Source organism: Bufo gargarizans, chromosome 7, assembly GCF_014858855.1.
Source record: "Bufo gargarizans isolate SCDJY-AF-19 chromosome 7, ASM1485885v1, whole genome shotgun sequence".
Lineage (NCBI taxonomy): Eukaryota > Metazoa > Chordata > Amphibia > Anura > Bufonidae > Bufo > Bufo gargarizans.
The window spans coordinates 185,871,741-185,897,811 of record NC_058086.1 but is presented as its reverse complement, the minus strand read 5'-3'; the positions used below and the strand labels follow the sequence as shown (position 1 = coordinate 185,897,811).

Genomic DNA, 26,071 nt, shown 5'->3' with positions numbered 1-26,071 from the left:
TGTCCATCCCTTCATGACCACAATGTACCCATCCTCTGATGGCTACTTCCAGCAGGATAATGCACCATGTCACAAAGGTCGAATCATTTCAAATTGGTTTCTTGAACATGACAATGAGTTCACTGTACTAAAATGGCCCCCACAGTCACCAGATCTCAACCCAATAGAGCATCTTTGGGATGTGGTGGAACGGGAGCTTCGTGCCCTGGATGTGCATCCCTCAAATCTCCATCAACTGCAAGATGCTATCCTATCAATATGGGCCAACATTTCTAAAGAACGCTATCAGCACCTTGTTGAATCAATGCCACGTAGAATTAAGGCTACTTTCACACTAGCGTTCGATCGGATCCGTTCTGAACGGATCCGATCATAATAATGCAGACGGAGGCTCCGTTCAGAACGGATCCGTCTGCATTATATTAGCATATAAAAGCTAAGTGTGAAAATAGCCTCGGACGGATCCGTCCAGACTTTCAATGTAAAGTCAATAGGGGACGGATCCGCTTGAAGATTGAGCCATATTGTGGCATCTTCAAACGGATCCGTCCCCATTGACTTACATTGTAAGTCTGGACGGATCCGCACGCCTCCGCACGGCCAGGCGGACACCCGAACGCTGCAAGCAGCGTTCAGCTGTCCGCCTGTCCGTGCGGAGGCGAGCGGAGCGGAGGCTGAACGCTGCCAGACTGATGCAGTCTGAGCGGATCCGCATCCATTCAGACTGCATCAGGGCTGGACGGAAGCGTTCGGGTCCGCTCGTGAGCTCCTTCAAACGGAGCTCACGAGCGGACAGCCGAACGCTAGTGTGAAAGTAGCCTAAGGCAGTTCTGAAGGCAAAAGGGGGTCCAACACCGTATTAGTATGGTGTTCCTAATAATTCTTTAGGTGAGTGTATATTGATGACCTATCCTCAGGATAGGTCATCAATATCCGATCCGCTGTTTGAAGAGGAGGCGGTGGTCCATGCGAGCGCAGCTTCCTGGTCATTACACTACGCGTCGTCTCCTGTGGAGCGGCGGTGTAGTGTAATTACAAGTACTTGCTGTATTTAAGTGAATGGAGTGAGTGCTCGTCATTACATTGCACTTCCGAGACGACGCACAGTGTAATGAACAGGAAGCAGCGCTCACATGGAGCACCGCTTTCCCTTTTAACAGCTGATAGGCACGGGTGCCAGGTGTCAGACCCCCGGAGATCAGATATTGATGACCTATCCTGATGATAGGTAATCAATATATATGGCTGGAAAACCCCTTTAAAGGGCTCATGCACAAAAACTTATTTTTTGTCCGTGGCCGTTCAGTTTTTGAGAAAATACAGAAATGCCTCTGTGAGCTTTCCGTTTCCGTATGTCCGCAAGTCTGTTCCGCCAAAAAATAGAACATGTCCTATTTTTGTCCATTTTGTGGACAAGGATAGGCATAGTTAAAATGCATCCGCAAAAAAATTGCATGCAATACGGATGTCATCTGTATTTTTTGCGGATCCATGTTTTGAGGACTGGTTGTGTGCATGAGCCCTAAAGCTGATTTTGATTTGAGAAAGTCATTCAGGAGAGGAACAAGAGAGAGGAGCTGTCAGATTGCTGGATTCGCTAGCTAATGACATGCCGCAGACTGCTATGTATTGAAATACATGCAGGCTGCAGAAGCCAAGCTGTCCCAGTTTTTTTTTTTTTTTTTTCTATAAATACCATTTCAAAAATGTTTCTTTTTAGGCCAAAATATATGCAATTAAATAAAAAAAATGACATAAAGGAGTCCATAGCCTTTAAAGGGGTTGTCCAGGAATTGACCCCATTATAAGACTTCTGTTGTGCAATATTGTGTTGTGGTTTCCGTTTATGATGGAAACCACAGCGGAAATGTGAACAGGGCCCACAGTGTACGGGCAGGTTTAGGAAGAAAATGGAACAGTTATAAAGCTTCACTAAGTACAGCCATAGTAAAGAGATTTATCATAGTTTGCCAGTGATTTACTAAGGCTACTTTCACACTTGCGTTGTGAGGATCCGGCAGGCAGTTCCGCCGCCGCAACTTATGCCGGATCCAGAAATTCGTATGCAAACGGATCCGGATCCCTCTGACAAATGCGTTAAAATTCCGGATCCGTCTCTCCGGTGTCATCCGAAAAAACGGATCCGCTATTCCCCCCCCCCCCCCCGCATTTTTAAAGGTCTGCGCATGCGCAGGTCGGAAAATCGTATCCGGTTTTCCGGAACACTTAGTACCGGATCCATAATTAATACATTTTAATGGGAATGTAGGCCGGATCCGGCATTCCGCAAGTGTTCCGGAATTTTGGTCGGAGAAAATACTGCAGCATGCTGTGGTATTTTGTCCGGCCAAATACCGTAAAGGGACTGAACTGAAGACATCCTGATGCATACTGAACGGATTACTCTCCAATCAGAATGCAATAGGATAAAACTGAAGCGTTTTTTTTCCAGTATTGAGCCCCTGTGACGGAACGCAATACCGGAAAAGAATAACGCTAGTGTGAAAGTGCCCTAAGCTTACCACTATTTTGAGTCAGAAATATGCCCAGAGTGGTTTCAGTTTTTGGAGGGAGTTCCCTTTTAGGCTCCATTCACACGTCCGCAAAATGGGTCCGCATCCTTTCCGCAATTTTGCGGAAAGGGTGCGGACCCATTCATTCTCTATGGGGACGGAATGTGCTGTCCGCATCCACATTTGCGGATCCGCACTTCCGCATCCGTGCTTCCGTTTCCGCAAAAAAATAGAACATGTCCTATTCTTGTCCGCAATTGCGGACAAGAACAGGCATATTCTATTATGTCGGCAATGTGCGGTCCGCAAAATGCGGAAAGCACATTGCCGCTTTCCGTGTTTTGCGGATCCGTGTATCCGCAAAACACATTGCGGACGTGTGAATACAGCCTAAGGGGGTTGTGCCACAGTGGTCCCGTGTACCCCACTCCTTACTACATGAGCACAGTGAGAAGGAGTTTGAATGGAGCAGCGGGCGGGCATGCCCAGTGACTGCTCTATTTAAATACTATGGGAGTGATGGAGATAGCCGAATACAGTGTTTAACTCTTTCCTTCAGCCCCATGCACACTGAATGGGGCAGCAGGGCTCATGCTCGACCACAAATCTCCTCTTCACCACACGACTGCTGTTGTAGTAATCTGTAATGTGTGGCTAGCTAATAAATGTCCATTTTGGGACAAACCCTTCAAAGTGGCTCAGTCACCAGGATCATATAGCCTGGTAGGGTTGTTGAAGCTGATTAAAACGATACCTTTCTTTTCACTGCAGGTACCATCGTTCTTGAGAAATGTAAACTTGTATTATTATGCAAATGAGCTATTGGAGCACCAGGAGGCCGGCTTATGCAATGTGAGCACCGCTCCAGTGATGCCCCTGGTGCTCCATTCTAACGTCTCTCTCCTTCAAAACATGCCCCCGTCCCTTTACATTGACAACAGTGCTAGAGTTCTGTTCTAGCACTGAGATCTCACGCCTGCGCACTTGCCGAGCGAAGATGATTAGTGCGCACGCGCCGCGCCGAGTGAGAGTGCGCAGGAGCAAGATCTCAGGGTTAGACCAGAAGTCTATTTCTGTCAATCTTAGGGGAGGGAGGTTTTGAAGGAGAGATGTATTAGTATTGAGCACCAGAGCCGTCGCTGGAGCGGTGCTCATACCACATAAGACCAGCTCCTGGTGCTCCAATAGCTCATTTACATTATAATAAAAGTTCCAATTTCTCAAGAACGATGGCACCTACAGCGAAAAGAACTGTCTCATCAGCTTCAACAACCCTACTAGGCTATATGCCTGGTTGTACAAGGTTGATCCTGGTAACCGAGACACTTTAAAGGTTACATATATCCATAGGAGCATCCTGTTCAGCAATCCTTATGATGTGACGCCTTCTCCTGGCTTATTGCTCGCAGCATCGGGATCACTGGTCAATAGTCTCAGTGGTCTGCTCTTACAATACACTATATCAGGCATGCTCAACCTGCGGCCCTCCAGCTGTTGCAAAACTACAACTCCCATCATTCCCTGACAGCCTACAGCTATCATTCTACAGAAGGGCATCATGGGAGTTGTAGTTTGACAACAGATGGAGGGCCGCAGGTTGAGCATCCCTGCACTATATGGAGCGTCACCTGGTTGTCTCTGCCAGAAGCTGAACTGCTGCAAAGAGAAAAAAATTACTCAATTTAATGAATGAATGAAAAGAGCAGTAAACAAGTGAATGTCCCAGATCTTGTGAATCAGTACAGGCTGGTTATATAATGTTTTATCATCACATGGTCACAAAACATGATGTTCTGGGTCATCCGAATCAAGTCCATCGTTCCCTGCAGCGCCATCACAGGAGAAATAAAACATTACACAGTTCTCATTAAAAGCAATAGGCAGTCTGAGTAATTTGTGTCCCCCAGAGGGAGGGATGTGCTTTGTAACTCCTCTTCACTAGGGGTAATAGATAAAAGTCCTGAGTGGGGATCACACTTAGGTTCCATTCACACGTCCGCAAGTGTTGTCCGCACCCGTTCCGCAAGTGTGCCGACCCATTCATTCTCTATGGGGACTGAATGGATGCGAAGAGCACACTATGTGCTCTCTGCATCCACATTTCTGGAGTGTGGCCCCGATCTTCCAGTCCGCAGCTCCGGAAAAAAATAGAGCATGTCCTATTTCTATGAGGGTGCCGGCCGGGTGTATCCGCAATGCACTACGGACGTCTGAATGGAGCCTTAATAAAAAAATAAAAAAAAAGCATTAAACCTAGTTTAAAGTATAAAAAAAAAAGAGAACTGGAGATACACTTGTCCACGGAGTTCTCCGTCTGCATGTTCCTGAAACAAATAGTCGGTGGATAATTTCCTGCTGATAAGTTCCATTTTTGGTTTGTACATGGCTGAGGGGCTTAGCCGGAGCAGAGGGAGAGGCTCCTGCTGCAATCAGCTGTCTCACAGCCAGACACAGGAGAAAGAGTAAGGGGGCTGCTGCTCTCCGTTGGGCACAGAAAGAAGATCGCTTTATATATATTTCTCAGGTTTAATTAAAATATGAGAAATAATGGGAGCAAAAAAATGAAGAAAATTAGGCTACTTTTACACTAGCGTTTTGGCTTTCCATTTGTGAGATCCATTAAGAGCTCTCACACGCGGTCCAAAACGGATCAGTTTTGCCCTATTGCCTTCTGAATGGAAAAGGATCCGATCAGAATGCATCAGTTTGCCTCCGTTCAGTCACCATTCCGCTCTGGAGACGGACACTCGTTTTTCTGGCCGCTTGACGAAGCGGAGCCAAATTGAACCGTCCTCGCTTACAATATAAGTCAATGGGGACGGATATGTTTTCTCTGACACAATCTGGCACAATAGAAAACGCATCCGTCCTCCATTGACTTTCAATAATGTTCAAGACGGATCCGTCATGGCTATGTTACAGATAATACAAACTGATCCGTCATGGCTATGCTACAGATAATACAAACTGATCCGTCATGGCTATGTTACAGATAATACAAACGGATCCGTCATGGCTATGCTACAGATAATACAAACGGATCCGTCATGGCTATGCTACAGATAATACAAACGGATCCGTCATGGCTATGCTACAGATAATACAAACGGATCCGTCATGGCTATGCTACAGATAATACAAACGGATCTGTCTGTGCAGTGTGCATGCGGTTTTATTATTGTAACTGGAGAGTTTTTGCAGATCCATGACGGATCCGCCAAAAAACGCTAGTGTGAAAGTAGCCTTAGAGAGGAATTTGATGAGATTTTTTTTATTTCTGTGCATTTATATGTTTATTGTTTCTTTACCGTATGATTCAGTAACAGGGTATTTAGCTGTTGCTAAAACAAACACATTCCCAAATACCTGGGGATTCTGTCACCTCGTTTTAGCTTATAGAGCTGCGGACATGCACAGCTAGATCGCCGCTAGCATGTCCGCAATATCGTAATATACCTGTTCCATAGCGCTGTGTCCTTTTATTGTGTTTAAAAATAGATTTTAGAGATATGTACATGAGCCTGGTAAGGAGCCCACAGGGCTGCACTAACCTTCTTGGAGCCCAGCCACGTCCCCCTGTGAAGGAGCCCAGCACCGCCTGCGTCCTCCGAATCGCCTCCTTTCTTCACAGTTAGATCACCGTAATCTCGCGATGCTGGCATCAGCCTCAAAGAAGGAACTGCGCATGTGCGATCTCACGCATCGCGAGATTACGGTGATCTAACTGTGAGCAAGGAGGAGATTGGGAGGACGCAGGTGGTGCTGGGCTCCTTCACAGGGGCGCGTGGCTGGGCTCCAAGAAGGTTAGTGCAGCCCCTTGGGCTCCTTCTTACCAGGGTGATTTACATATCTATAAAATCATTTTTTAAACACAATAAAAGCGCACAGCGCTATGGGACAGGTATATTGCGGACATGCTAGCAGAGATCTAGCCGTGCATGTCCGCAGCTCTATAGTCTAAAACGAGGGGACAGAATCCCTTTAATGAATGGTCGACGTATAACAGCTATAATTCTTCACAAGGGATTCTGGTGAAACAAGGAATTGCAATTTGCTGAACTAGTTTAAGTCACTTTTTGTAGCAAGAAGCCTCGAGGGGTTGCTGACCTTTGTGTCATTAATTGCTGCTGTGTTTGCTTATGACAGGTATGTGTGCCAATTTGTACTCTTTGGATACGGTGATAATAATTACACTTGCAAATAACCTGTTGACTTTTGCTGTAACACACATTATATGTCAGACCGTATCCGTAATCCACACAAATGACCAATACGAGTGGTTGTGTACAACATTACAGATACTGCTGGTGCTATAAACAACAAAATGTATCATTTTCTAATAGTGTGGAATTACAATAAGATATTAAAATAAGGGATAAGGTGACCATACACATTAGATCAAAATAGGCTAAACCTGCCAAATTTGGCAGGACTGGTCAACCATCTACTGTGTATAGAATCATCTAGGGTTGAACAAGTTCGATTATGAACATGCCTAATCCTCTGGTACTTATTTGAATTTTTCCCTTGATATATATACAGTACAGACCAAAAGTTTGGACACACCTTCTCATTCAAAGAGTTTTCTTTATTTTCATGACTATGAAATCTGTAGATTCACACTGAAGGCATCAAAACTATGAATTAACACATGTGGAATTATATACATAACAAAAAAGTGTGAAACAACTGAAAATATGTCATATTCTAGGTTCTTTAAAGTAGCCGCCTTTTGCTTTGATTACTGCTTTGCACACTCTTGGCATTCTCTTGATGAGCTTCAAGAGGTAGTCACCTGAAATGGTCTTCCAACAGTCTTGAAGGAGTTCCCAGAGATGCTTAGCACTTGTTGGCCCTTTTGCCTTCACTCTGCGGTCCAGCTCACCCCAAACCATCACGATTGGGTTCAGGTCCGGTGACTGTGGAGGCCAGGTCATCTGGCGCAGCACCCCATCACTCTCCTTCATGGTCAAATAGCCCTTACACAGCCTGGAGGTGTGTTTGGGGTCATTGTCCTGTTGAAAAATAAATGATGGTCCAACTAAACGCAAACCGGATGGAATAGCATGCCACTGCAAGATGCTGTGGTAGCCATGCTGGTTCAGTATGCCTTCAATTTTGAATAAATTCCCAACAGTGTCACCAGCAAAGCACCCCCAAACCATCACACCTCCTCCTCCATGCTTCACGGTGGGAACCAGGCATGTAGAGTCCATCCGTTCACCTTTTCTGCGTCGCACAAAGACATGGTGGTTGGAACCAAAGATCTCAAATTTGGACTCATCAGACCAAAGCACAGATTTCCACTGGTCTAATGTCCATTCCTTATGTTCTTTAGCCCAAACAAGTCTCTTCTGCTTGTTGCCTGTCCTTAGCAGTGGTTTCCTAGCAGATATTCTACCATGAAGGCCTGATTCACACAGTCTACTCTTAACAGTTGTTCTAGAGATTTGTCTGCTGCTAGAACTCTGTGTGGCATTGACCTAGTCTCTAATCTGAGCTGCTGTTAACCTGCGATTTCTGAGGCTGGTGACTCGGATGAACTTATCCTCCGCAGCAGAGGTGACTCTTGGTCTTCCTTTCCTGGGGCGGTCCGCATGTGAGCCAGTTTCTTTGTAGTGCTTGATGGTTTTTGTGACTGCACTTGGGGACACTTTTAAAGTTTTCCCAATTTTTCGGACTGACTGACCTTCATTTCTTAAAGTAATGATGGCCACTCGTTTTTCTTTACTTAGCTGCTTTTTTCTTGCCATAATACAAATTCTAACAGTCTATTCAGTAGGACTATCAGCTGTGTATCCACCCGACTTCTCCACAACGCAACTGATGGTCCCAACCCCATTTATAAGGCAAGAAATCCCACTTATTAAACCTGACAGGGCACACCTGTGAAGTGAAAACCATTTCAGGTGACTACCTCTTGAAGCTCATCAAGAGAATGCCAAGAGTGTGCAAAGCAGTAATCAAAGCAAAAGGTGGCTACTTCGAAGAACCTAGAATATGACATATTTTCAGTTGTTTCACACTTTTTTGTTATGTATATAATTCCACATGTGTTAATTCATAGTTTTGATGCCTTCAGTGTGAATCTACACTTTTCATAGTCATGAAAATAAAGAAAACTCTTTGAATGATAAGGTGTGTCCAAACTTTTGGTCTGTACTGTACATTGCACAAAAATATAAACACAACACTCGGTTTTGCTCCCATTTTGTATGAGCTGAACTGAAAGATCTGAAACATTTTCAACATACACAAAAGACCCATTACTCTCCAATATTGCACAGGCAACAGCTCTGGTAGACATTCCTGCAGTCAGTATGCCAATTGCACGCTCCCTCAAACGTTGCGACATCTGTGGCATTGCGTTGTGTGATCAAACTGCACATTTCAGAGTGGCCTTTTATTGTGGGCAGTCTAAGGCACACCTGTGCAATATGCATGCTGTCTAATCAGCACCTTGATATGCCACAGCTGTGAGGTGGGATGAATTATCTCGGCAAAGGAGAAGTGCTCACTAACACAGATTTAGACAGATTTGTGAACAAAATTTGAGAGTAATGGACCTTTTGTGTATGTAGAAAATGTTTCAGATCTTTGAGTTCAGTTCATGCAAAATGGGAGTAAAACCGAAAGTGTTGCATTTATATTTTTGTTCAGTATATATATATATATATAACCAAAGAAAGCAAGTCCGTGGCACACCTTGATACTGGAAAGGAGTGCCAGCGGTGCAAACTCGACCACAGTTGTATAGATAAGAGAAAAAAATGCAGCACTTCCAGATGGTGAAAAATGTGTAATCCTTTATTCACCCAAGTGGGTGAATAAAGGATTACACATTTTTCACCATCTGGATGTGCTGCGGTTTTTTCTATCTTATATATATATATATTTATTTATTTCCTTCTGCGCTTTGATATTTTTGACATTTTTTGCTATTATTGTTGTAAAAAATACCGGAACCCCTGAGAGGGAAGAACTTTTGTCCCTATGACTCTTTCTCTGCAACTGCTGTGCCCCCTGTACTTTGATTGACTTTAGAAGAAGTCAGGGCCAGGTGTGATCACGTTTTCACTGCCTGTCAAGTGCAGAGGGTGCAGCAGTTGCAGAGAGAGCAGAGCCTCTAGGTGTAACGGCAACGCCCCTGCTGCTCCTAGAGGCTTATTTTCATATAGTAGAAGATCATTATTTCTCAGCAATGCGGACACATACAGTATGAACATGGGACCAACACAGATGTCTTCAGCTGCCGAGTGCACATGTAACAGGTCAGCCGGTGTCATAGGTACAAAACTGCTGACAGATGCCCTTTAACACCAACATATTTCACAGCGATGGGGGAGAATTTTTATTCTTTGTGTTTAAAAAAAGACTAAAAATGGCAATAAAAAAGCGCACATTTTAGAAAGATTTGGTATTTGTCTCAAATAAATGCAAAGCTGATGAGTGACACTATGGATCCAGCATTAAAAGTGCAAACACATCATGAGTAAATGCCCTATTAATTACAGATATTGCCAACATACAGACACTGTATGCCATGCCTAAGCAGCAAATATATTGCCTTAAAAGCTTTGTTTAATAGGATTTGTGAATTACAAAAACTCCAATTACTGTAGAACCCCCTCCCCCTGAGCGGCCCTGATTGTTATTTACATGTCTATTGGTCTCTGGCTGAGGGGACATTGTGGATTTGTGACACCATTTAATGGGTATAATGTCAGTGTGAACCCCCCCTCCCTCATTTCAGATTTAGTCCTTCATCTCATTAACATGACTAGTCCTATACGTGTTTGCTCCTGTGTAAAGCAGTATATTGACGTAGGCCAGCAACAGTAAAAGCGAATAGATCGCACATTCCCAGCTATACAGACACCGGCATGCATGCTGACACTAGCAAGATGATATATTTTATTGGTAATAAACGTTTGCGTTTGTTTAGTACCAACTGTTGAGATTTCAGGGTGCTCTGAGGGCAGGTGTTTTTTGTATGCATGATGGTACAGCACTGCATATGTCGCTTATACGGTTGCAGTTTTATCAGTAGGTCAGAGCTGTAAAACTGGCATCGAGCCTTGTTCACAAGGTGCAGTTTACGTGTAGGTCCAGGGGCTGATTGGCCATAGACCTTACAGGGAAACTTCCCGGTGGGCAGATGCCCAAGGGGCCGCCTGAGCCCGCCTCACGGCCGGCCATTTGTGATGGACTGTGGTATAATGTGCCGCAGTATGGTATTGCTGTCCCTGCCTACCTGTGGTGGCCCTGCCTTCCATCAACTTGGACCTGACTAGTATCTTTTTATTTATTTTTTTAAGGGCCACTTTCCAGTCCGCCCCTGTGTAGGGTCTTTAGACAGAGCCAACATGAGACCCTAAAAGGATACTAAGATTAAGGGCCCCATACACTTTACAGTACTGTTGGCTGACCCTGCCGTTTCTAGTCGGGATGGGCGCCAATCTAACGTGTATGTGGAGCTCCTGACTTTCCCTGCGCAGATGATGTCCATGGGATGAGTTGCATTAAATTTCAGTGCCAGTTCTCCCAGGAGATAAGCCACCGTCAGAGGTGTCTGGCAGCAGCTTTCTTCCTATTACCGCACGTACACACTCAGCCTAACCGAATGTGTATATGCACGGACAGACATGGCTGTATGGGCACCTATTATACCCCCCGCAGCTGCAACATGCACTATATATATAGATAGGTGGTGAAAGGAGAATGCAGCAAGAGGAAGCACAGATTTTACATTGTATTTCCTGTAGAATCAATTCTAAGTACATTTCCAAGAACAGAGTAAAAAAAACAAAAAAAAAAACAATTACAGCAAAATGGTATAATGGCTGGTTTTACAGGTCTGTAATATAGCCACATATTAGCGTAGATGCTGCGTCCAACTCCCGGACTACTGTTCAGCTGAGCCAAAACACAAGAGCCCATCTAAACCAGCCATAGTACGGAAAGAAATGAATGAGTCTAAAAACAGAGCATCCTCTGACAATATGTAGCACGTGTACAACAGATCAGACATGGCTGGCACAGGCCTTGTGCTTCTTCTAGTCATATTGATCATATTGACTCACAGGGCGCCCACTCTTCTGCTCCCGAACCGAGTGCTGCGTTGTAATGACTCATGTGCCCCGGATTTGATAATATCTTTTCTTAGGTCTATCCACTGGAGAAACTACAGTACGTGGGTTTCCCCTGAAACATTTCGTCATCGAACTCTCGTATAGGAATCAAAAGGGGAAATGGAAAAACCTAGCCAACAATGGAAATGTTTAAATGAAGCTTTTTGCTGCATTACTTCGTAGTTCCTTTTATTGCCTTTACTTTTGGATAGAAATGCCATTTAATGAGAAATAATGCATGTGTAAAATAGGAAAGAGAGAGGAGAACGCGGTCAAACAGAAATACAGAGACAAGTGTAGAGCGAGATGAGATGGCAATGTGGATGACAGTAAGAGACAGGGTGAGATAAAAGGGGGGATGAGAAATGAGAGAGAGAAGAGTATGTAGATAAGGCTACATTCACACGACCGTAGTGTTTTGCGGATACGCAAAACACTGATAACCGGCCTGTGTGCGTTTTGCAATTTGTGGACCGTACATGGCCGCCGCTGCCATAGAAAATATCCTATTCTTGTCCGCAATGATTAGGACATGGACATGCTTTATCTTTTTTGCGGGGCCGCGGAACGGAACTACGGCAGCGAACAGGACATGGTGTACTGTCCGCATCTTTTGCGGCCCCATTGAAATGAATAGGTCGGCACCCATTCCGCAAAGAGAAGTGCATAGGAGTTTGTATGTTCTCCCCGTGTTTGCCGGGGTTTCCTCCGGGTTCTCCGGTTTCCTTCCACACTCCAAAGACACACTGATAGGGACCTTAGATTGTGAGCCCCATTGGGGACAGTAGGATGATAATGTCTGTAAAGCTGCAGCATATAGTGGCGCTATATAAGTGCGTATAATAAATAAATAAATAGAGATGAGATAGAAGTAGAAAGGAAGAGACAAGGTGAGATAGAAAGGGGGAAGAGGACTGAAGAGAGAGAGAGAGAAAGAGAGAGAGAGAGGGTGGATAGAGAACAATGAGATAGAAGTGCATAGAGATGAGAAAAGATGAACAGAGGAAGACAGACCTGCAAACAGAGAGAGAGAGAGAGAGAGAGAGTCATATAGAGACCACTCAGAGAGGGAAAGAAACAGATTGAGACAGTTATTATATAGAGAGCAATAACACTAATAGAGAGGGAAAAGGAGATATATATAGAGAAGAAATGAGAGAAGTAGACAGCATTGAGAGAGGGGAAGAGACAGATAGAGACAGGTACTGTATACACAGAGCAAGAAGACTAATAGAGAGGGAAAAGGGAGAGAGATATAGAGGACGGAGGAGAGAAGTAGACAGCATTGAGAGAGGGGAAGAGACAGGTGCTGTATATACAGAGCAAGAAGACTAATAGAGGGGAAAAAAGGGAGAGAGATATAGAGGACGGAGGAGAGAAGTAGAGAGCATTGAGAGAGGGGAAGAGACAGGTGCTGTATATACAGAGCAAGAAGACTAATAAGGGGGGAAAAAAGGGAGAGAGATATAATGGACGGAGGAAAGAAGTAGACAGCATTGAGAGAGGAGAAAGGTGCTGTATATACAGAGCAAGAAGACTAATAGAGAGGGAAAAGGGGGTGATATATAGAGGACGGAGGAGAGAAGTAGACAGCATTGAGAGAGGGGAAAGGTGCTGTATATACAGAGCAAGAAGACTAATAGAGAGGGAAAAGGGGGTAAAGAAGTAAAGATCACTGAAAATCACGGAGAAGGAGGAGAGAAGAGCATATATAACAGAGCAATGAGTTAGAGAGAATGAGAGGGTGAGAAGAAGCTTGTGTTCTCAGTGGCTGAGGAGCAGGTTGTGGAGCTGCAGCCACTTCCCCCAGTGCAGCAGAGAGGAGGGATTTCTCTAATGGCTGTGGTGGTGTAGTGTTTCCAGTGCTGACACCATCGCTTTCCCTCACCCTCCCCTGTGGCAGTCAGACTCAGCAGTCAGCCAGTGTAATGCACTCACAGAAAGATCACAACTGGATTTCGCCCTCTCTCCCGGCTGCCCTGGAGCTCTGGAGCTGAGAGCCTGCACTTTTACACATCTGATTTACTCTCAGGATCCACTGTGACCACCCAAAGGACTAACCCCAAAGCCACAATGGTGGCGAAGGATTATCCCTTCTATCTCACCGTCAAAAGGGTCAATTTAACTCTGGAAGTCAAGAGTGCAACCACCAAGAGCATTGAGGTAACATGGGACAGATGGATGGATGATGAGAGTCTTGCCTGTTGCTGTGTCTTTGCATTGCAGTCTTATATTAAGAATATGACCCCGGCGAAGGTTCCCCGGAGAAGGGAAATGAATGAGGCTTCCACACTCCATAGTATGTTGGACGCAGTCCAGCCTGTCTGCTATTAGTGTTTAGATTCAGATCCCCCTTGCAGGTTGTAAGGGTACGGCCACACCATCAGGTTTCCTGATGCAGTTTTGGAAGCCAAAACCAGGAATGAATTGAAGAAGACGTACCTGTCCTTCACACCTTCTCTCCTTTTATGATCCCCTCCTGACTTTGGCTTCCAAAACTGCCTCAGTAAACCTCACCGTGTGACCCTAAAGTCTGTGTCTGAAGTCTCCAATGTAAAGTCTGTGACTTGTGCTGATTCTTCAAGACAGGAGACAATGAGCAAATGTGGGGTTTGCAGTGATAAGTGCACTATTTGTCTCCAGCCGGATGCATAGTAATCCACCAACAGTAAATGTCTACAAATTGTAGCAAAAATGCAACAACAAATCCATTGCGCTTATTGCAGAAATGCGTCCTTGGGTCTAGATTGCAGGTGTTTGCCTTGTGTGCACGCTCAGCTGGCGATGAAAGGGTTAAACCTGGCAGTGTGTTTTAGCAAGGATAGGTAATGGACACCAGTAAAGTGTCACTCATGCGAGACTGCAAAACAGAACATTTTCTAACAGACCTGTCCGGACACATCTGTTGTGAAGCTTTTTACCTGTCGGGACACAGTGAATTCCCACTTACAGACTTTTAGAGCCACAAAGCCAAACCTGGTATAATCCACCCTGAAATCTTCTAGCAAGGCCTCTTGCACACGACCGTATGGCGTTTTTCAGTATTTTGCGGTCCGCGAAAAACGTATCCGCAAAAGATACGGATGACGTCCGTGTGCATTCCGTTTTTTTGCAGGAACGGAACAGCTGGCTCCCGATAGTACTATCCTTGTCCGTTATGCAGACAATAATAGGAACATGTTCTATCTTTGAACGGAAATACGGAAACGTATTTTTTTGCGGAACCACTGAAATGAATGGTTCTTTATACGGAATGTAAAAAACGGAACAAAAAACGTTTGTGTGCAAGTGGCTTAGGTGACTTGTATCTAAACTTGTCAGGTAGAATATTTATTAACCGTCCTTCTTTATCCCCCCCGGCTCTTCTCTGTTGTCGAAGCTTGTACTTACCTCCCATAGACATAGGATACTGGTAGGCAGAGTTCTACCAGCGTGGTGACATTACCTAAGGGTTGCTCACAAAGTTGTATGTAGTGATCATTAATAATGAGGAACCTGGCGTCCCTGGTGGTAAAATGATCAACGTCCGTAAACTGAATCTTTAGGAACATTTTGATTTATTAGTTTAATGTTAAATATATTTGGGGGGTTATTAATGTCCTTCTTCAGATTTGCTACAGGATTTTCATCAACCTGTGCCTGGATTTCTGCAAGCCCCTTTCAGATGAATGGGACGGTTTCTATCCTTTCTGCAAGAAACCTGATGCAAGTCCTTCGCCTCTTTACAACTTTCCGCTTTTGTGTTCCATCTGATGCAATCTCTAGGTTATCAGTCACAGGAGAATCTATATTTAGGTTTCAGAAGAATATAAAAACCGAATCAGATCTGCGGCTCGTATTTTAGCTGAAGTGAGATGATAAGATCTTATTGCTTCTTTGTGACATAATAACAGAGAACCGATATGAATAAATGGCAGGAATCGGCTTCAGGTCAATAAAGATCTCAGGAGATCCTGATGTGAATGTGGCTTCCTGGGCACCTCTTTTACAGTTTGGTTAATGCATTGGGTGATGGCTTACAGAGCGGTGCTGGAGACACCACCAGGCACGGCCTTGTACAAAGCTGCGCCTATGATGACGACGGGTTTGTGCTGTTCTAAGTGATTCTAACAACCTCTCGGGGCTGGTTCACATTGCCAAAGCTCAGGGTCTGTTCTGTCTTTCATTTTACAAGTAAAAAAGAAAGGGAACTGGGCGGCACAGCCTTCTGCTTCTCAGTTGGAATATGTTTTGCCTTTTCTTACAACAACATTAATCTAAAGCAGGCATGCTCAACCTGCGGCCCTCCAACTACAACTCCCACAATGCCCTGCTGTAGGCTAATAGCTGTAGGCTGTCCAGGCATGCTGGGAGTTGTAGTTTTGCAACAGCTGGAGGGTCGCAGGTTTAGCATGCCTGATCTAAAACATCTTAAAAAACTATTGCACGCTACGCTGCACCGGCCATGGTCATTGGTTTTAATGCCCCCTCCAGTTGGAAATGATGGACACCACATAGAGCTCCATTGTACCCAACCAGCAAGCTTCTAGCCTCATATATATATATATATTTAAGTGAGCCCTTACCATGCATTAATCTGATTATTGCCTGGATCACATGCAGGACATACACTTACTATTACACGTTGCATGCCTTGTAGCATCTGGATGATTTCTTCATGTTTTTAAAGGGACTATCTGACTCTCACTGCATGAACCACATCATGAACTACCCATCCTTAGTTGGCCTTGGTGACAACACATCAATCATTTACACCAACAGATTATCTGACCAATTTCTGTCCAATCAGACCAATAGTTGGTGTGTGTATAGCAAAAAAAATCGGTCACATTATCTGTTGGTGTAAATGCCCCCTAATGCACATTTCCATATAGTAGTTCTATGGACTACGTTTCATACATGGACTTCTACTGTATATACATGTAACACAATTCTTGACATTGAGAAGACCCTCTACATGCCATATGTATGTTCATTCTCAACTTATTTTTCAACCTGCCGTTCGCAAGGAAAGAAGCGGTCTACACCGTCTGCTTTATTTTGTGAAGATGGACTCAGTCTTCGGTGTTTGCTGGCAAATGTAAACACTTATGGTGCAATCCGCAAGGGTCATATGCAATCGAAAGCTAGCAGATCCCACCATAATTGGCCATCATGCCACAATATAATGCCTCTGTTTGTAAATCTGGGCAGTTCAGTCACTTGCAGGGATGGACTGGGAACTTAAAGTGGCCCTGGAATTTTTTTTTCAAAGTGGCCCCATGTCATAGGTGGATCCAGATTATCACAAGTAGGCAGGACCAGCAGTACCTCAGTACAGCACAAAATACTGCCCCAGCATAACCAAATACCACAGCGCATCATAAAATACTGATGCCTGCGTTGCAGTATTCAACTGTATCACTGTCCTGAGGATGGTGATACAGTTGAATTCAGGAGGGCACCTGCAGATGCCGTCTAGGGGTAGAAGTACCTGATACTCATGGCGTCAGTTAATGCTGAGAGCATCAGATCATTATGTTCTCAAATGGTGGCCATGAGGAGGGCTTGGGCATTGGCCCCTCTGGAGAATTTCCCTGTAGGATCTATGGCCAGTCCACCCTTGGTCACTTGGGTATAAGTAGCTAAGATGGACTGTTAGTAAAGTGGTCTCACTCTCTTCTACTTGACTTCTTTTTGGCTTGTTTTTTTCCCCTTGTTATGTTTGTGCTCTGTGCACATTGTGCCGGGAACAATGGTTTGTTATGAATCTGGCTTCTAGGCAGATTGTATGTGCAGTTTCCGAAGAGGAGGGAGGGTTCTCCCAGATAACCGAGCCTTGAAAAACTTTGACCTTTGTTTTCTCAGGCACTTCTAGACATGCACCAGCTGCCAGAATCTCTATGGGATCAACAGGTTTCCGCAATCTTTGAAGAGACATTTTACAGCCAAAAAGGCAGCATTCCAGGTCCAGGGCAGCAGGGTTCATCAAAGCAGCTTGTGGTCACAGGCAGGCCATCCATCCCCGTAGGAACATGCTGCAGCACAGTCTTATTTTTATTTTGGCACCTACTGTAGAATTCAGACTGGGTAGTATAAAAACAAGAAGAAAAAGTTATAAATGACTTCATTAGAGAATTGGCAAGCTTACAACTCCCCAATCAGCGTTTACAGGCGGTAATTGTTCCCTTCATAACTGGGTTATAGCTGCTGTGGAGGTTGTGTAGGTAGTCTTGACTCAGTCTTGCCAACAGTATATACCTATATATTATAACTGTAGACCTCCCCCACCCTTAAAAAAATCCACTCTCTTTTTTCCATCCTCTCATTTTTACTGTAAAGAAAATCGGCACTGGGAGAGTGAAGTATATGTATGCTCTTGCCAATATTTGTTCTCTGGTTGATTAACGGACATGACAAGCATTCTAAGATTGTTCTGATCTCTTTCCCATCCTTACTGTATTTGTTGGTGCTGATCAGGTTCGGGGAAAAAAAAATGTTGGGAATCCAGGGAAAGCGGAACTAAGAAATTGTCAAATGAAAAATGTTCTGGTAAATTTACCATTTTAGGAGAATATACACTCCAGACATAATGATAGGGAACTTTGGGGGTTGTCTCATCTGAGACAATGGGGGCATATCGCTAGGTCCTAGCCTGTCTGTTAGCGACGGGCCTATCGCTAGGACCTAGCGATATGCCCCCATTGTCTCAGATGAGACAACCCCCAAAGTTCCCTATCATTATGTCTGGAGTGTATATTCTCCTAAAATGGTAAATTTACCAGAACATTTTTCATTTGACAATTTCTTAGTTCCGCTTTCCCTGGATTCCTAGCGGCTAGGATATGCCCCCATTGCCTGATAGGTGTGGATCCCAGGCACCTATCTCCTAAAGGAGGCCTCGAAAGTGTTGACTACATATTCACAGACGCCCTCCATTTATTTCTATGGGGAAGCTATTTCTTTTGGGCCCATAGAAGTGAATGGGAGCGGTGGGCGGTCATGCCCGGTGCACTCCCATTCACTTCTATAGGGAGCCGGCTTGGTGGTGGCTGGACCAGAGTCCTCCAGCCACCACTTTGCCCGCTCCGTTCTCGATATAGGTGCAGGGTCCCAGTGGTGGGACCCGCAGCCATCAGCTAATGGGGGCATAGCCTAGCGATATGCCCCTATTGTCTCAGATGAGAATACCCCTTCATGATTGTGACCTCCATTGGGGACAGCAAGTGATGAATATGTCAGCGCTATAAGTGAGTAAACTAAATTAATAAAATATGACTAATTTACCTGAGTAGCGCAGTTCTGACAGCGGTTCCTGGCAGTTCTGTAGGTGTCTCGCTCACAGGGTGGCCACCTTACCAGCAGATCTATCTGCTCATTACAAATCTATGGGCAAATTTACCAACCTTGTTCCCATCCTCCAGCATAATACGAGCTGAACAGATATTGTGCGTCCTCCGTGTATTGGCGAATCCTGAGCAGAACTGTTGATGAAGCTTTTCTCTGTACATGCAGGACGTGTCATTCAACGCAAATCGGGAAAGGTAATCTTCAGCATTTTTTCTTCCATACGCTCCATGCTATTAATAGGGTAATTATTGAGCTGTAGGCACTCTTCGGTGTTCCTCCCATCACCGACCTCTCCAGCGCGTTACACAACACGTCATTCGATACCTCCGGGGTTCTCCTTTTATGCCCTAATAATCATTACTCACATACGCCATGTGCTGTCAAAGTCGACTCCTAAATAGTTAATCAACATAATTAACATTTGGCAGAAGTGCTTAATTTAATTTATGCATATTGCTATGAATGTTTTAATTTCTTAGAACTCTATAAAAAATTATTGCATCATTTCTGGCTATAGACATCTCCATTTCTGCCCGCTCAGCGATCGGGAAGATAATCAGGCTATGTAGAAACTCCAAGGCCTATTGCACACTGTACCAGTTCCAACTGACAGGTATCTGTAATACAGCGCAAAACTGGAGATTTCCAGAACTTTGTGTGATGCCATATTTTTTACACCTGATTTTTTTTATACACAGACCATGTGTTGGTGCATTAAAAAAATGTGACATGTTCCATGAGCTGCATCATTAGATATAGATGTTTCCTCCAAGAAGTCAACAGAGGGTGGAAAATTGGATCTGTGTATATTGACCCATGAAAAACTTCCTTGAAGTTTTCGATTCTTAAAGGGGTTGTCACAGCTTGGCTTTTCACGGCCGAGATAGGAATAACCAACAGTAAGCAGCGACCCAGGGAGACCGAGCTACTGAAATTGCGGAGCACCAGGTGCGAGGATGAATTTTAAGCCACTTTAGACTAGAACTGACTGTGAGTGATTCCCATCTTGCCCATGAGTCATTTTAGCTGTAAGCATCTAGATTTCTAAATTGTCCACTCCTGGTTAACACAGCCTTAGGCCTCATGCAACCATAATACAGTACCTATAGAGGTCTGTGGGACTATACTATATATCTGACTTGATACAGAGGGGATACATGTGTGCCATTCCTCATCCCATACAAAAGAAATGATCATCTCCGTTGAAGAGCAAGCAGTTATCAGAAAATAATAGTTTGTTCCCGATAATTGACTTAGGCCTCATGCAACAATAATACAGTGCCCATAGGGGTCTGTGGGACTATACTGCACCTCTGACTTATTACAGAGAAGATATGTGTGCGCCATTCCTCATCCCATACAGAAGAAATTATCATCTTTGCTGGCGAGCAAGCAGTTATCAGAAAAGAATGGTTAGTTCCCGATAATTGACTTAGGCCTCATGCAACCATAATGCAGTGCCCATAGAGGTCTGTGGGACTATACTGTAACTCTGTATACCTCTGACTTCATACAGAGAGGATTTGTGTGCGTCATTCCTCATCCCATACAGAAGAAATTATCAGCTCTGCTGTCGAGCAAGCAGTTATCAGAAAATAATGGTTTGTTCCCGATAATTGACCCATCGTTTAAATCTCATTTTTACATTCAGCATAATTTTGTTCGAATTTTTGGTGATTGTTTAAAAATGATCAGGTCACTATATTTAAGACCAATTATAAAATCATGCAGTTTTCTCACTGGCCACTAACGTCCTGTCTTTTCAAAGCAGCTCCATGGGTCTTAGACACAATGGGCAGGAGCTGACCATATTGACTTCCATGGGAGAGTTTTCTAGGCATGCTCTGTGACCTTTACAGAGGTCATGAGGGAGCAGATAAGCTGTGATATCACCTATTGTAAGCCATAGGCCTTGTGTTATCGATACAGAGGTGTTACTTGAAATTAATGATTATGATAATTGTTACTGAAAAGTTACCTGTACAGAACAGGAAATCATGACTTATTATTAGTTTTTTTTAATAATTATAATTATTACTTATCATTACCTAGTGGCCAAGGTGAAAATTGCAGGATTATATACATTAAAAAAATAATACAGTAACATGGAAAATTAAAATAAATTTAAAAAAAAATCACCAAAATTTGTTAAAAAAAATGTTTAACATAAAAAATTTATTTAAACAATAGGTCATTTTCTGATGACACATTCCCTTTAAGGCTCAACCTGTAATTTCTCTACATGGCTGAAACTGGAGTCAGAGTCCTTAAGGAAATTAATTAAGACTGGCCTAATTTCACACGGGACTTCAAACAACTTTCTGCTAATTACTTTCTGGTTACGGATGATCTGAGCGGCTTTTGAACCAGCAAAGCTTAGTAAAACTGGCTGTCCAGCTGATAAACCCCCAGCCCCTCCAAATGAACCCTGTAACCTCCATGTAAAGGACGGAGGCCACCCTAAAGTACAAACAGTCATCTCAACCATACTAATTGGACTTAAACAAACCGTGTCATTGCTGAGGAGCACATATTTCCTTTAGGAGCTGGACCATTAAACATACAATTAATAAAACCATCGAGTAGTGAGATTTCGACAGTAGACAACCAGTTTGTAAGTTCTCCCGGTATCTGTCTACAGCTGATCAATACAAATTAGATGACGTGTTATTAGTTATATTCTGACTACAATACCATTTTATAGTATAGTTCAGGGTTTTCCAAAACATCGGCTTTACAGTTGTTGCAAAACTACAAATCCCAGCATGCCCGGAAACCGTAGATCTTAGAACATGCTGGGATCCATCTTCCATTTGCTTTGTGAGGCCGATCTGTGATGCATGGCCGTAGTTTAGATGACGGTTCCTTTAATGTGTGTAGATGTGTGTCTTCTGTTATGTTTTCTACATGTTGAAATACAGTATGCTGGTACTGTACAAATAGTAATTGTGGCGGAGGTGCGGAGTTCCCTCTGCTTTGGGAAAACACACATGGGATTCCCACAGTCGGACTCGTTATACTGGCTTAGTTAGGATAATCTCACGTTAAGTAATTATTCCATATACTGTAATTCTCAGCTGTAAAGCTCCTTACATACGATGGCATTGCCATTCAGGAGACTGGGCTACAACTGCAAGAGTTTGATACTTTGTTGCAGTGAAAGCGTTTGAGGTTCTTATTTGTTTACATCATTATTTCATTCACATGCATCATACCCGCCTCACAAGAGTTACATTCATGCAGTATCGGACTGGTGTTATCACTACCCCCCTGCGCTGTTCTACTGCCTTAAAGGCCTTTCAGGCCTAGTGGCTTGAAACCTATGAGGCTGAAGGGTGGGTACAGGACCATAGGCTCCCATGCCCCGCCATACACTGCCACCCCCCTCAGAGGTAAGTCTGCCACCGCCTGAGGCAAGATGCTCATCTCACCTCATGGCAGAAGCGGCTCTGCCTAGGCCCACCAGAAGATCCTCTGGTTGGCCAGTCCAACCCTATATTCATTGGTGGAAAACAATTAATTTTCAGTGTTGTAGTGCATGCAATCTCACAAGGCAACCCAAATCTGTCTAGGACCCTTACCTGCAAGCTGGATTGATGCAAAACTGCTAAATTCCATAGCTGTGAACTCGTGGATTGCATTAGATAAATGTTTTCCAAATCCAACCATCGGTCAACCATCTAATGTCTATACCTGTAAAAGGCAGAAGCCACGGTGGCTGTCATGGGGGCTTACTTTATTGGGATGATGTTATCATAGTAACTGTATATGGTAGATTTGTGCATACGTTGGCCATGGGTGTTCAAGCTGGATATGTGAGTCTGTATGTATTACATTCAATGCTAAGTCCTCAATATGGATGTTGAAAGTTCACAGTGGCACCAAAATCCACATATACAGTATAGCTAGGCTATATATGTGCCTGCCACCTCCGGGTTGTTAATGTGTTGATCTTAGGATATTCAGAAAGTGATAGATATACAGTACACAATATATGATTTTTCATTCACATATATTTATATCTGCAGCGTAATTCACACTGCAAGTCTGTCTGCTTAATGTACTATAAATGTGAAAAACAAGGGGGTTAATTCTGAGGCCACCCTTCCCATGCCGTGCCTCCAGATCTAGAAGATAATGCACCTACACGCCCTCACCTTCTTACACCCAAGGCTACTTTCACACTGACGTTTTGGCTTTCCGTTTGTGAGATCCGTTCAGGGCTCTCACACGCGGTCCAAAACGGATCAGTTTTGCCCTAATGCATTCTGAATGGAAAAGGATCCGCTCAGAATGCATCAGTTTGGCTCTGTTCCGTCTCCGTTCCGCTTTGGAGGCAGACACCAAAATGCTGCTTGCAGCGTTTTGCTGTCCGCCTAACGAAGCGGAGCAAACGGATCAGTTCTGACACACAATGTAAGTCAATGGGGACAGATCCATTTTCTATGACACAATATAAAACTGATCCGTCCTCCATTGACTTTCAATGGTGTCCAAGACGTCTTGGCTATGTTAAAGATAATACAAACGGATCCGTTCTGAACGGATGCAGACATTTGTATTATCTGAACGGATCCTTCTGTGCAGATCCATGACGGATCCGCACCAAACGCAAGTGTGAAAGTAGCCTCAGGGCGATTGCCTCTTCCTTTCTTTTCAGCCTGACAGAAAATAAGGGCTCATGCACACAACCGTATGCCCTCCGAGACATACGGTCCGTGAGCTGGTCTTATGTCCCATGCAGAATTTTTTTTATGTGAAATGTCTTCTGAAAGCTAGGTGCACGTTATGTACGCGGAAACAGAGTCCAGTAGCAAAAGTGTAACGCTGGGTTCACACCTGAGCGTTCGCGATGGAGCGCTCTGTATGCGCGATTGTACGGGCGTTTGCAATCGCGCATACAGAGACAAGCGAACACCTATTGTCGCGCGTTCCCGCTGAAGTCTATGTACAGGAACGCGCGACAAGATGCCCCAATGAAGCTCATGTACTTCTTGGGGCTTCGGGCGTTTTACAGCGCGATCGTACGCGCTGTAAAACTCTCAGGTGTGAACCATTCCCATAGGGAATCATTGGTTCTTGCCTGTTGAGCGTTTTACAGTGCGTAGGAATGCGCTGTAAAACGCTCAGGTGTGAACCCAGCCTAAGTGTGTCAGTCTGCTTGATGATGGCTCCCACATCCAGATTACATGTGCCCGTGGCAGAGGGTCCAGCACCTTCACCATTCATTTCCCACATTCCCACCACCTGTACGAAACAAGGTCAACATGATCAGCAGGGCAGTTCCTCCTTTTCGTGAGCACAAAGCAGGATAGCTCCAGCCTGAGGTGGGACTCTCGTTCCACAAATTTCTTTTAATGTTTTACAGTTTTCCTGCAATTGAAAATCCGCTCCTTACATCTGAATGAGGTTGTTTTGGCTACAAGCATGAATGGGCCTATTGCACATATTGTTGCCACAGATCTGCCCGTGTGAGTTCTCCTATAATGTCTTGATGGATATATTGCTGTGTCAATATATTTGTAGTGAAGATGGGGGAAAGGCTTTACATGTCGGCCCCTTCCCAGCCATCCAGTTCCGGTTTCCATACAACTAGACATACTCTTTACTTGTTATCCTTAGATTTTTGTGAAAATCAAAACTCCTAAGGTTGATTCATTGTCCTTCATTTTCACGCAAGATGAAGGTTCTTCATACCTTCCATGATCCATGAGGAATTCACCAGGGATATCCTAAAGGCCTACATACAGTAGTGTACTGTTAGCCGAACCCTGGCGAGAACGGCTGATCTGATGAGTGTGAGGAGCCTCCAATCAAACTTCCAACTGTTCATCGGGTGATCCTGTGGTTCGTGCAGGCACCACCGATCATCATTTCTGGGCAGCAGATCATGTGGTCTAAACAGAGATCTGCTGCCCAGAAACAATGATTCTGTATCGGGACGAGGGATCACATAGCGACTGCTCATCCTCATACTGTGAAGGAGATCACCGCATGTAAGTGTGTCTCCTTCACTGAGCGAGCAACCGACTCTCGGGAAGGAACGCTGCCTTCCTGACAATCAGCCGCTCCATTGGCCCGTCTAAACTCACCTTAAGGCTGGCCATTCACATTCAATAGCTGATCGTTTAGGTCTCTCTCCCGACTCTCCCATACACATTCGGTTGCACCAAGCCTATATATGTATTTAAAGGAGGGAGAGGAGAAAGCTGGTGGCAGACACTTCTGGTGGCAGCTTATCTCCCTGGAGAACAAAAGGAGTGGGCAAAAATATTCACTTCAGCCGATCCTTCTCTCCCTTGACATTATCTGTGGGGAACAGTCGGAGGCTCCCCCCAAACATTAGACTGTCGGCTGAACCCTCCGTTCTCGGTGGGTTCGACTGACTATCTGCAGGGGGGCCTTAGGTCTGTGTAACAAGAGCAGGTTTCATAACTCCCGGCTTTGATTGATGCTATCTCCAGTTCTTGCTGTTTTGTGTGGTTTTGGATTTCTGACAAGTTATGAGACTAAACTCTTACAATTCTGCGGATTTGGGGCCAGTTTTGCCAGTAGCAGACTAATAAAGTAAGGGCTTTTGGCAGGAAGCCATAGAAAATGTTGACTTACCTCTCCGAATGCTGAACGCATTTGATATCTTGTAGGTTAAATTCCAACTAATATGCTGGCAAGATGTAACATCTGTGAATAATAATGCTCCGTTTGATTTCTCTGACCCTGGTGTGATTTGGGGGTAATAGTTTTGTCATAAATTACTGGTAATGTATGTTTTCTGGCAGCAGGAAGTTCAGATCTTAGTCATAGGTTCTTGTGGCTTGAAAAAGAAACTATATGGTATAGAATTTACGTAAATGTAGTCTCTACCTGTCAACTGTAGATATGCTCTAAAATCCACACCTAGTACCTACCTATAAAATATGCTGGTTCTGGTGCTGAGCTGCAATATCACAGTCCATGGATAAGAGCGGTGCTAGTTCTGGGGCTGAGCTGCAATATCACAGTCCACGGATAAGAGTTGTGCTAGTTCTGGGGCTGAGCTGCAGTATCACAGTCCATTGATAAGGGTGGCGCTGGTTCTGGAAATGAGCTGCAATATCA

General features: G+C 44.3%; 1 protein-coding gene across 1 annotated transcript in view; it reads left to right on the top strand.

Annotated features, from left to right (window-relative positions):
• The first annotated feature begins 13,387 nt into the window (after positions 1 to 13,387).
• The window catches only part of ARHGEF3 (Rho guanine nucleotide exchange factor 3), a 45,298-nt gene continuing 32,614 nt past the window's right edge, over positions 13,388 to 26,071 (top strand). Inside the window, exon 1 of the mRNA XM_044301065.1 lies at positions 13,388 to 13,807. Within this exon, the coding sequence (XP_044157000.1) occupies positions 13,718 to 13,807 (90 nt within the window). The 5' untranslated portion in view covers positions 13,388 to 13,717. The remainder of the gene's footprint in view (positions 13,808 to 26,071) is intronic.